Source organism: Monodon monoceros, unplaced genomic scaffold (genome assembly GCF_005190385.1).
Source record: "Monodon monoceros isolate NGI ecotype Baffin Bay Population unplaced genomic scaffold, NGI_Narwhal_1 Super_Scaffold_3, whole genome shotgun sequence".
NCBI lineage: Eukaryota > Metazoa > Chordata > Mammalia > Artiodactyla > Monodontidae > Monodon > Monodon monoceros.
The window spans coordinates 43656787-43670107 of record NW_021703780.1 but is presented as its reverse complement, the minus strand read 5'-3'; the positions used below and the strand labels follow the sequence as shown (position 1 = coordinate 43670107).

Here is a 13321-nt window from a genome sequence, read left to right as displayed (position 1 = left end):
ATAGGAGCCCTAGACTTTGTTGAGGAGGTTCCCTTGTTTGCACTCGCTTGTCCGTCCAAAGTCCACAGCCGTCAGGAGGGCCTGGCTCCCCAGCACTGTCTGTGATTGGGGTGTGCTCAGTACTTCCTTTTGAAAGGAACGGTGGCAGGATCTTGGGGTAGTGGAAGCAATTCTGGGGGGAATCACGACACTTGAGTTCTAACTAAGCCTCTTTCAATCTGAAATTATGAGATCAGGGTTTCTTTTTTTAAATTAATTTATTTTTATCAAATTATAGTTGATTTACAGTGTTGGGTAATCACAACACAGTTTTTTATATGTAAAACTGAATCACTGTGCTGCACACCTGAAAGAAACTGAATCACTGTGCTGTACACCTTAAACCAACACTACATTGTAAATGTATTGGGTTGACCAAAAGTTTGTTCGGGTTTTTCCATAACATCCTATGGAAAACCTGAACGAACTTTTTGGCCAACCCAATATTATATCTATTCTTTTTCAGATCCTTTCCTACATAGGTTATTACAGAATATTGAGTAGAGATACAGTAGGTCCTTGTTGTTTATCTATTTTATATATAGTAGTGTGTATATGTTACTCCCAAATCCCTAGTTTATCTCGACCCCCCAACCTTTCCCCTTTGGTAACCATAAGTTTGTTTTCTATGTCTGTGAGTTTATGTCTGTTATGTAAATAAGTTCATTTGTATCATGTTTTTAGATTCCACATATAAGCTGTATATATTTGTCCTCTGTCTGACTTACTGTACTTAATATGATAATCTCTAGGTCCATCCGTGTGGCTGCAAATGGCATTATTTCATTCTTTTTTATGGCTGAGTAATATTCATTGTATATGTGTATCACATCTTCTTTATCCATTCATCTGTCAATAGACATTTAGGTTGCTTCCATTGTTGGCTACTGTAAACAGTGGTGCTATGAACATAGGGGTGCAGGTATCTTTTTCAGTTATGGTATTCTCTGGATATATGTCCGGGAGTGGGATTGCTCGATCATATGGTAGCTCTATTTTTAGTTTTTTAAGGAACCTCCATGCTGTTCTGCATAGTGGCTGCACCAGTTTAAATTCCCTAATTATTAGGGAAATGCAAATCAAAACTACAGTGAAGTATCATCTCACACCAGTCAGAACGGCATCATCAAAAAGTCTACAAATAATAAATGCTGGAGAGGGTGTGGAGGGTTTCTTTTTGATGGAGAAGTCTGCACCAGGGCTGGCTTCTGTCTTGCTAATTAATCTCCTTGCCCTCCTTCCAGCCCCACTTGCCTGCCCTGGACATGGGTGGCCTTTCTCTCCTTTGCACTGCTTGCGTGGTGAGTGCCACATCCTTTGCTCAGCTGGCGTGCTTGTCACACTGCCTTCCTGTCAGGTACCCTCTCTAGGTGACAGCTCCAGAGAACAAGGGCCAGTGCTCTATCTATCCAGTCTAGGGGGCCCAGCGCTACACAGCACTGGGCTCATCCAAGGATCTGATGGATGCTGGGATGAGTGAGGGAGGGAAGCTGGGACTAGTAGATTGCTTCTCTTTCTTTGTTCTTGCCTTACGTACTAATTATTTAGGTTCATTCTGACCTCTTTAGGAATAGCAAGTCTGAAAGACATTTATGACATCATTGTTACTTGAAGAGATACAGTAATATATACCACTGTGTCTAAGTATATAAGGAATTATACCTTGTTATCCTGAGTAGGATTGTCCTTTGGGAAACATAATTAATTCACATCATGGGCATTTGTTTGTTGAGTGCATAGAAGCATCATGGCATCTACTGTGGGTAGACAAAGATGACTGAGGTCGAGATCATGCCCCAGAGGGGCCAACAGGGGAATTCATAAATACTTTGTGGATGATAATGTTGGTTAACAATTATTGATAAAATTGGTCTTGGCGGAGTAGTTATATGCAAAGTGCCTGGGGATTTTATGTTGGGGATCAGGCAAGTTTAATAATTTCAGCGTAAATTCTGAGCATTTATATACAGATTTAGCAAACTTCTGTCTTCTTGGTCAGCTTTTCCAATTTTTAATACCCAAAGTGAAGTCCAGAATGAGACTAGAGGTTTGGGCACTGAAAAGGAATGTGTTACTGGCGGTACAAAATGCAAGGCCCTATTTAGGTGCCTTTTGGGTTCTCCCTGATGGTGATGGGAAGTGGGAAGGGTTTCAAGGGGATACTTTGGAGAAGAAATGCTTGTGAAATACAAGGGAAATTACAGGGTCCCTCCCCTGCCCTTTCATGTTGGCATTAAAGGGTAAGAGAGCTCTAAATAATATGCCATCACTGGGTAGCTTTGCAAAGAATCGAATCTGAACAAACCTTTGGATTGCTTTACTAAAATTTATTCATCCATTTTTTAAAATCATTGAACATTTATGTTTTTTCCTAAACTTTTATTTTGAAATAATAACACTGATTTATATTCTCATAGATACATTTTGTGCACAACCATGATGATAGTTTTAAGATAAATTTTAGAAGTGGACTTACTGGGAAAGGGTATTAAATATAATAATACCCTTTATTATTATAAAGGGTATAAAATATAATTAAATATATTTTTAAGGCTTTTGATATTTATTGGCAAATTGTCATAGAGCAGCACTGTCCAGTAGAAATTTTTGTGAGAGTGGGAATGTTCTGTATCCGTACCCTGTCCAGCGTTAGTTAGTGCACACTTGAATTGTGACTGGTGTTACCAAGGAACTGAATTGTTAATTTTATTTTATTTTGATTAATTTTGGTTTGAAGTTAAATAGCCACATCTGTGACTAAGGGCTGCAGTATTGACAGTGCAGGTCTAGGAGATCTCAAACAAATTACATTTCCACTAGCCATATATATATATATATATATATATATATATATATATATATATATATATGCATATGCATATCCACAGATATATATAAATATATCTGTTCCCTGTGCCCTCGTCAACATGAATTTTTTTTTCATAAAATCTTGACACCTTGATAGGTGAAAAAGCTTATTTTTATTCTATATTATTATTTGTTAGTGAGGTTGAGTACCTGTGGGCATTTACTTTTTTTCATTTTTAAAATTAATTTCATTTCATAAAGTTTTAATCATTTTCATTGTCTGCTTTTGCCCAGTTATACATTATGTTCATCTTATTCTTTTTTTATTTTGTATTAATATTAGTAATCTGTGTCTCAGTTTACAGATATTTTCCCCAGTTGACATATTTAAGTATTTTTGTTTATGTTTAAATTAGTGTAAAGCACGTAAATACTTTTCATGAATAGGACAAGCATTTTCTTTTTTTCTTCTTTTTTAAAAATTTTATTGGAGTATAGTTGATTTAAAATATTGTGTTAGTTTCAGGTGTACAGCAAAGTGATTCAGTTATACATATACATATATTCATTTTTTCTCAGATTCTTTTCCCACATAGGTTATTACAGAATATTGAGTAGAGTTCCCTTTGCTATGCAGTAGGTCCTTGCTGGTTATCTGCCTTTTATATAGTAATGTGTGTGTGTTAATCCCAAGCTCCTGATTTATCACCCCCCCACCCATGTTTCCCCTTTGGTAACCATAAGTTTGTTTTCAAGATCTGTAAGTCTGTTTCTGTTTTGTAAATAAGTTCATTTGTATATTAAAAAAATTAGATTCCACATAAGAGTGATATCATATGGTATTTGTCTTTCTCTGTCTGACTTACTTCACTTAGTATGATAATCTCTAGGTCCATCCATGTTGCTGCAAATGGCATCATTTCATTCTTTTTTATGGCCGAGTAGTACTGCATTGTATATATATGTACCATGTTTTCTTTATGCATTCTTCTGTTGATGGACATTTAGGTTGTTTCCGTGTCTTGACTATTGTAAATAGTGCTGCTATGAACATTGGGGTGCATATGTCTTTTCGAATTATGCTTTTCTTCGGGCATATGCCCGGGAGTGGGATTGCTGGATCATAGCATTTTCAAAGAAACTTTCGTTCCATTTAAAGTAGTTTATGGGGCTCAGGGATGAAGAATGAGAAGAGAAAGAGATGAAGAGAGCGAGGCCTATCTGCCCCTAGGGAAAGGATGGAGATATGGACCAGGGGTGGGAAAAGAAAGAGGACCACGGGGAGAAAGAAGAGCCGGCCCCAGATGTAGAGAGGAGGGAGGAGGACACAGGAGAGTGGGGCTTGCTGCCTGGGAGCAGGACGGGGAGGGAGTATGGCTTCCAGCATCCTCTCTAGATGTTGGAGATTAGGATTGTCTTTGAAATAATAACTTGATGAACCGGAACGTTCCAGTGCTCTTCCTCCTACATCATAAGACCTCCCCTCACCCTTCTCTGCACCGTGTCTAGTAACCAGGACAGTATCACTATGGCAAGGATCTAGTGGGGCGTTTTGTTGTTACCAGATCGTTCAACACAGGGAATCTAGGAGAAAAGCAGCATGGTTCGTGATTAAACCAGTGTCCACTTCCAGCCAGAGGACCTGAATTCAGTCCTGCCTTTTATCACAGCTTTAAGTCTTTCCTGAATAATCGTCGACAAGTCCTTTGACCTCTCGACATCCTGGTTTTCTCTTATGTGAGATGGGAGTGACACTGCCTCCCTTCCCTCTTGTGGCCGTGAAGACCAGCTGGGATGTAATCTGTGGTCAGGTGCTTTGGGAAGTTCATGCAGGGGCTCAGTGGAGGCTGGTGGTGGCGGTGGAGGTGAGAGGACTTCCTGGTGGTGGCAGCGGTGGGGATGATGCAACAGAGCGTGTGGAAGGCAGTGCTGGCAAACGCCACACTGGGAAGAGGCCAATCTTTCTCACAGGTAGTGTCAAGGTGCCAAAACTTACCAAGAAAATTCAAGTGCACCAAACAGTACTTTTTGAACACCTTACTCTTCTTTATTTGCATAGTGATAATGAAAGTCTCCTATTCATAGATTTTTACCAACCTTCTTTTATATCCTTTTTCCCCCTTCCAGATGAACGGGACAAAGTTCAGAAGAAAACATTCACAAAATGGATAAATCAGCATCTCATGAAGGTCAGTGTATATTTCTTTTGCATCTTGGAATTGTTTTGCAGGTTTTAATTTATTGTGCAGTACTTGGTTGTATGGCTGTGAAGCACAGCTTTTCCGTATCAAGTGGGAAATTTCAGTTCTAGAGCATTTCACATGCATTTCAGGCATCTGTTATTATTTGGTATATGGCCTGTGGGTCATGATGGGGGTGGTAGATGAGTGCCCAGTGATTGCAGTGTCTTCTGTGACATGAGTAAAACCTCTTATTATTGAACTCTAAAAAATCTCAGCAGGTTAAGAAATATGTAAATATTTATGTGTTAGGGCATCGAAAAACTGCAGTTCTCAGTAATGTTTTTTCCTCTCAAGATTCCAAGCAAGTTCTGGCATCAGATTTATGCAGATGGCAGAGAGTTAGGTGGGACTAAGGATGGTTTATTTAAAAAAAAAAAGAAAGAAAAAAAAAAAAGGGACTACCCTGGTGATCCAGTGGTTGAGACTTTGCCTTCCATTGCGGGGGGCGGCGGGTTCAATTCCTGGTCAGGGAGCTAAGATCCCACATGCCTTGCGGCCAAAAAACCAAAACATAAAACAGAAGCAATATTGTAACAAATTCAATAAAAGATTTTAAAAATGGTCCACATCAAAAAAAATCTTTAAAAAAAAGGTAAAAAGGATGGATTACAGACAGAAGTCTAGACAAATCAGTTTATCTCTTGTATTTAGTATGACCCAGAGATTGGTGCTTATGTGTATGTTTCTCTGTGAAGCAGTTAATAGTTGTGGTTCTTAAATTAATATTTATTTGTGTGCCATGGGTCACTTTGAGAATCTGATGTAAGCTCTTCCAAAAAATACACATGTGCGCAACGTTTGCATACAATTTCATGGAGTTATTGGGTCCCAATTCCAGTAGAATTATTGGATCGGTGGGACCCAATATAACTCCATAAATCTCAGCTAAAGAGCCCATGGGATTTCACAATTAACTCTTAGTCACTTTCTTCCCCTTTTATGGACAGTCCTGAAGTCGGAGAGAAGGTAATATTTTAAATCTGTTGTTTGGGACTTGGAAAGAGTTTTCTCGCATAGAAACATTATGTTAATGTGGTTATATCCCTAAGCTATCCTGCAGATCCTATTCAAACCATCATGTACCCTAGGGGGATGGTGCCAGTACTGTAATAGCATTTAATAACCTTCTCTAAAAGCGATTCTTATTTCAGGGAGCATATCAGATTACCTGAGAGAAGTTTTAGTCCCCTCTCTCTCATCACCCATGGACAGAATCCTTTTCCCGAATCTGTTACGTCCTTCTGGGGGACCATGTCATTCACCCCCCAACTGAGACTCACTTCCGTAAGGATTTCTGTTACTACTGGGATTTCTGTTACTAATTCTCTGATGTGTTGGCTGGAGATAAAAGGTGGAGACCCTCTGCTTTATGATGCTCTCGTGAGGCAGTGTCTTGTGAATTCTGAGGAAGGTATCACACCAGCAGTTTACCTGCCCTCCCCCAATCTTTTGTGTCCCACGCACTCCGTGTAAGCAGGACTCTGCTACAGGCTAGGGCAGAGGTGGGCTGATGTGAGGGTTGCATTGTGGAACGTTGAAGCTGAAGGCTCTGACAGGACTTCCCCATCTCTGAGCTGAGTCCAGGGGGAGCGAGGTTTTGGATGAAGAGATGCCCCTTTGGTGGTTCCTGGCCTGGCAGTCTTTGTGGCTGTGGCCATCTGGGGGTGGCACGTCGGGGACACAGAGGGCTTCCCCGTGTCTTTGGGAGTGTAAGTCACAGTGTTGGCAGTGGAGGGTAGAAACCCATGAGGATGAGGATGACTTCTGTGGGAACGCAGCACTGGTATAAGACGGATGTTCCTTGGGGACCTACTGGGTACTGGGCGTGTTGGGCTGGGCCACTCACCTTACGAGCAGCGTGTAAATTGGATGAATGCATGTAAGGAAGCTGCCTTTGCTCAAAATTCAAAACACTAGTTGAGCTTTTTGAGGACAAGTCTGCATTATCCACTCCTAGGGCGCATCATGGGGCCTGGCAAGAGTGTTCTCACCATGTGTAACGCCCATGGCAAGTTTTAAATCACTTAATCCTCCAACAACCCTCCAAGGTGGTTTAATTTAGTGGTTAGGCCCACAAAGCCAGCACAGTCAGACAGCAAGGGTTCAAATCCTGATTTACTTGGAGTATGTGACCTCTTTTTTTGATAAAATGACACATCTAGAAGATTTTAGGCTTACTTCTGCTGCAACCCAGTAAGAAATAGGAAAATAAGTATTTTATGTACAACAGCCATTAGATAGATGCCAGTCTAACTAATTAGGGTTACAATCAAATTAGCTTGTTTCTTGAAGTAGGGCAGAATTTAAAATTCACTCTTACTGAAAAATTGTGCACTGAAATTTCTGACCCAAAACTCACATATGTGAGAACATAGGTTTTTTTTGTTTGTTTGTTTGTTTTAACATTTATTCTTTTATGTCTGGAAGCTAGAGCATTACCCTCAAGTGAAGAAAACTCATCAGATATCCCTAAACGTTTTGGGGCACCAGGCTCTTCAGGTTTGTGTTGTGAGTTGACCAGAGAAAGGCCAGATTTCGTGTCATCTTTTCCACGTTTCACCTACATGATGATAAGAGGAATGTTGGATACTGTCGCTGTTGGGGGCCATTTGGTTGTAACCCAATTAGTAGGAAATGCAAAGTAAGTAAATGGATTTTAGATTAGAAATCTCTATATTAGAAAGAAATATTTCTTCTGTGTTGATCTTCTTATATTCTTCCCTTGAAATATTGAACATATTCAGGGAGAAACAGGGACAGGAGAGAAGCAGATCTCTTACCTTTCTTGCCTTACCTTATTCCCTTGCAACGAATGAAAGTATGTTATTTGAAGAGTTTTTCATAAAATTAGATTATGTTATATAAATGTTAAGGGAAAGGGTGACCATGAAGAACGAGTCAGCAAAATGAAGGAAAAATTGATGGGTAAAGAGAAAAAAAGTGGGAATAAAATCATTTAGATAATATTCGAGTAGTTTTATGTGTGTAGTCACTCTGTTTTGTCATTTTAACTGGAGACCTTCCCCTTAAACAATGGGGAAGGGAGGGGGAAAGGGGGTTAGAAGAGAAAAGAGAGAAGAAGGGGTGGAGGAGGTTAAAGGGGGAAAAGAGGGGAAGGATGCCTACCTTGTGCCCTGTGCTGCCTTCCATAGCCCGGGAGTTGTATGCTGCGACCAAGTTCTGGAGACTCTGCCCTGGGCTTATTAGCTGCCTGGACTGCTGACGCAGGCCAGAGTGTGCTCCCCATCTTTTGAAATAATTCTTAAAAATTTTGACCTTTCTAAGTGATTATTTTATGTGTTTATTGTGGTTTAATATTATGTAATTATTTTACCCAAGTCGTGGCTCCAAGGAGATCTGTTGTTAGTAGTTCTGCTCCTTTGGGCAGTGAGGTAATTGAGAGCTTAGTTCCACAACAGACCTTCTTCACTGGATTTTCCTTTTCATTTGATAAATAGTATATTTTGTCTTTGAAAGAAGACTCTCCTACAAGGTTGTCAGTCTGGGAGATGTAAGGCAAAGATGGAAGGTAGACAGCTCTGCACTTTATTATTGGTGTGACCATAACCTTTTTCGCCCTTATCTGTAAATAGTGGATTAGTGTGAGGATTTGATGAGATCGTCCATCTAAGCATAAAGTATGGTGCTTGGCAGATTGTCAGCACTCAGCCAGTGAGAGCTGGTGGAAGAGTGGGCTGATATGGATGGCTGCAAACCAAATAGTAAAGCAGGGGTGGGGTGCCTCTCGTGCCCTGCTACCTGCCTTATCCAAATCTCTTCTTTACCTCAAGTACTTTGCCTCTTAGTACATCTGTTTTAGAAAAAGCTAGGGTTTGGGGGTCAGAATCTGTGGGGGAGATAGATTGGCCGTTTTGCCTTGGAGTCCTGCTGGGTCACTTGAGCCGCACCCTCTCTACACACCCCTCCCTTGTGGTCTGTGGGTTGATCTTGGGGGCCCAAAGGCCTGTTTTCCTCTTCTCCCACATACTCCCCTCGCAGAAAAGGTGTCTGTGAAGACTCAGCACACTCCTGGTCCTCGGTTGTACCTTCACTTGGACTTGCGCTTGGAGGATAGCTTTCGAATTGTCCAGTTTGCTTCCCTGATTTAAGGGAGGGGGCACCCGCCACAGCCCCTCCTGGTCTAGCTGCATCAGAAGCCACATAGCGAGAGCAGGACTTGGCTGGGGGCCCAGGTCAGCCCTGGGCTCCTTGGTGCACTGGGACGTTTTGCAGATGCCAGCGGGTTCCCCTTGGCTGTTAGACTGTTTACTTTTCTCCACTTTATACTTTCAGGTATTTGCTAGTTAATCCCCGTGATTTAGGAAGTTAGGATTTATGCAGCAGTAAACTAGCGTATACCCAGTGCCCAGGGGATGCTTCTAGCAAGGTCAATTTTTAAAAGTTTATGTGACCGAGAAAGGTAAACATCGTGGAGCTTTTAGATGATTGCTTAAGTTACTATTATATCCATATGTGTAAACACTGTTTCCTTAAAATACTTGGTTAGGATTTTTTAATATAGCTTTTTCTCCAGAAAAAAATTAATATAGACTTATATTTATCAGAGCTAAAATTACATTTGTTTAAACAGTTTGCTTAATTAAAACTCATGTTTGTTGGTGAGCAGACGTCTTTGGCTTTTTTCCAGATGTATCTAAATTTTAGTGCTCTGGTATTTCAGTTGTATGACTAAGCCTGTCCCTATTTAAACTGATTGTTCTGGCAAGAATGTTTTCCTTTTGATTCATCATTCTGCAAAATATATTTAAGGATGAAGCCCAGTTAACACATTCACATCTGCTGCCTCTACAAGATTCTTCCCATGCTGAATATATTGGATTGTTTACCTTGCAAGTTATGATCTCTAGGTAAACTATGGTTGTCAGAAACAATTATGTATTATTCTTTAGCATAATTTAAATTATAGTACTAAAACATGAGTTGGTTGTTATTGAAAATACCTGTGACTTCAGTTAGCTAAATTTTACCCAGAGAGTTGTTCTAAAGTATAAAATTGTTGGCCTTCTATTATTTACGGTATTTATTTATGCCCATTCTACCTATGGCACTTTATAAACTAGAGGGTCTTAGGTCACTATTTAATTTTTGTTATTCCTGATCACATGCAGTTCTGTCTTGCTGTCTAGAAACTGATGAGTATATATAACAGATGGCACCCAGATCTAAGTACCAATGATGTAGCTTTTGCCTTGCTCTGAGGAAACAAGAAGAAAGGAAGCTCTTTATTTTGTGAAGCACTTTAAAGATCAGAAGATTCCTTTTTAACTCATTGTTTGCCTGGGCCCAGAATTAGAACTTGAGCTGTGAATGAGAGGCTGCATTGAAGAGGAATAAAAATTTAAGGGGATGAAAAATTTTTGCAAGATTGCGGTCTGGAGAATTCATATAATGTGCTTTACTTGTGTTGGATCCATCTAAACAATCGTTCATGGTGGAAATATATTCTTCAGCACTGGTTAGCTCTACTGTAAATGTATTAATTAACATTGTGTAATTGGATGTTTGGTCTGAGTTTTACTTTATTGATACATAAATGCATTTGGAGAGGAAGAGGCCCTGGATTCCATATTGAACCACACCCTCTTAGTAACCTGCTTGGTTACCACCTGTGAGATACCCACCTGATGATTACACTTTTCTCTCTGTTCCATCTTGTCTTCGGAAAGCTTGATTTACTTACAGCATAGACATCCTTCGCACACATTGTAAAGGCAATGACTTCATGGCCCTGCTGAATCAATCACACTGTTCTTTGTTTTGTGATTTGGTGGCTGGGAGGAAATGTAAATCCCCAAGCTGAGAACACAGTGATAACTTTTAGGGAATAGGAAGAACTCTCTATTTGCTCTGTGTTCTCGACCATTGCATACTTCTTGAGTAATTTTACCATTTGTGGGCACGGATGAGAGAGGAAAATTTTTGAAGCATCGACTTTTAAAGGGCTAATGAAAAATACCTTTTCTGAAAGTATGATGCAGGTTGTGGTTCTTAAAATTGGCAAATAAGGTATTTTTTCAAGACCTTAGACTTATACACGTGATTCTTAAACTTTAGCTGCATCAGAGCCACTTGGAGGGCTTGTTAAAATAGATGGTTGGGCCCCAGCCCAAGGCTTCATATTCACTGGATCTGGGGTGGAGCCTGAACATTTCCCATTCTAATAAGTTCCAGGAAGTTGGGTTTCTAACAAAAAGCTGATGCTGCTTAGCTGGGGCCACACTGTGAGAGCACCTGTCATAGATAAAATGATAAGTATTGTAATGAACCATCAGTTTCATTTGATATAACCAACAAATATTCTGATAATGTTTAAAAAATAGTAGTAGCTATTGCACCTCTACTGTAGGCTATTTTTATTAATTAATAATAAATTTAAAAAATTAATTTATATTTACAATATTAATACTATTACTACTACTACTAATAGCTGCTAATATTATTTGAGAGCAAACCACATGCCAGGCTGTCACTTTCACGTCTTAATGTATTTCTCACAACAGTTCATATGGACAGGACCTATTTTTAAAAATTTATTTAATTGAAGTATAGTTGATTTATAATGTTATGTTAGTTTTTGCTGTACAGCAAAGTGATTCCGTTTTATATATATACACACACACACAACCATACATCCTTTTCATATTCTTTTCCATTAAGGTTTATCACAGGATATTGAATATAGTTCCCTGTGCTCTACAGTAGGACCTTGTTGTTTATCCATCCTATATATAATACTTTGCATCTGCTAATCCCAAACTCCCAATCCATCCCTCCCCCACTCCTCTCCCTCTTGGCAACCGTGAGTCTGTTTCTGTTTCGTAAATAAATTTATTTGTGTCATATTTTAGATTCCACATAAAGTGATATCGTATGATATTTGTCTTTGTCTGATTTACGTCACTTAGTATGATCATCTCTAGGTCCATCCATGTAGCTGCAAATGGCATTATTTCATTTTTTTTTTATAGTTGAGTAGTATTCCCTTGTATATATGTACCACATCTTCTTTATCTATTCATCTGGATCCTGACTGTTCTTAATCCCCACGTTACAGATGATGAAACGGATGCCCAGAGAGGTTCCATAATTTCCCCGGGTCACGTAGCTAATAATTCTCAGGATGTGTATGGAAAATAAGGCTAAGAGAGAGTACACCTGTCTGAGGAGGAAGGGAGGATGACACCCTAGTCTGGCTGTTTCTGGATCTTGTTCTCTCTCTACTGCACTAAATTTTTAAGGATGAATTTAGTGATCAAAGCTAAAGGGGGAAGCTGAGCTTATGACGTGACGTTTAAATTATTTCTGTTGTGGTGTAAGAGATAGTGTACATACTAGAGGAAGGGTTGAAAGCGTTTGGAGGAAATGTCTCGTTTAAAGGCTCGAAGAGTAGAATATAGAAGCAAATCAGGTTTTTGTAAATGTGAAAAAATAGTCGACTTGGTAATCTTGACAACTTCAAGATCGTAAGAGGTAACATAGAGGAGTGTGAAGTCACCTGCTAGCATGTAGGTGACTAGTAGCTTGGGATTGAGAAACTCTGAATATCTTCTCATCATGAAGAATAACAATTTCTTTGTGATAAAATTCCTCTTCAATAAAAAAAGGTCCAGAATAACACTCAGTTCACTTTCAGCAGGGCTGTGTTGACCTTTGGTATAAGCAGGGCTGTATCTGAAATACAGTTTAGAAAGTACTGTTTTCATGCAGCTTCCTGTTTTGTTGGAGACATTAAATACATTTGTGTAAAACCATTACCAGTTATGCCAGGCAGCATAGGATGAAGTGCCAGAATGAGTAGGAGACAGTAAGCGTTTTACGAGATCAGAGCCAGGAGACTTGGGCGGCCCTGAGTAGTCAGGGACTGTGACAGGGTAGGGACGTTGGCTTAAGCTGGGTGCAGAGGAGGGGATGGGCTGGGGCCATGTGCCGTGCGCCTGATGTACTGGACCACTAGGGTTTGCTGGAAGGAGACCAGGTTGGATAGAAATGGTGAAGCCACACCTGAAACTAACACAACATTGTCAGTCGACTATGTTTCAGTAAAAATTAAAAAAAAAAAAAAAAAATGAAAGAAAGAACTGGTGAAGCCAGGTAAGAAGCAGATGTGATGGGTTAGCCAAGGATGTCATTGCAAGTTTTTGAGGACACAAGCAACGTAACTGGCATTTTAGGAAGAACTGTGAATTTCACACATAGGCATTAAGGAACTA

The 13321-nt window shown here is 39.8% G+C and overlaps 1 protein-coding gene across 14 annotated transcripts in view; it reads left to right on the top strand.

Moving 5' to 3' along the window:
- DST (dystonin) overlaps window positions 1–13321 on the top strand; it is a 497869-nt gene that overhangs the window by 217964 nt on the left and 266584 nt on the right. For all 14 annotated transcript variants that reach the window (XM_029242504.1, XM_029242501.1, XM_029242518.1 and 11 more), the window contains one exon: window positions 4975–5036. In XM_029242504.1, coding sequence (XP_029098337.1) covers window positions 4975–5036 — 62 coding nt within the window. The remainder of the gene's footprint in view (window positions 1–4974; window positions 5037–13321) is intronic.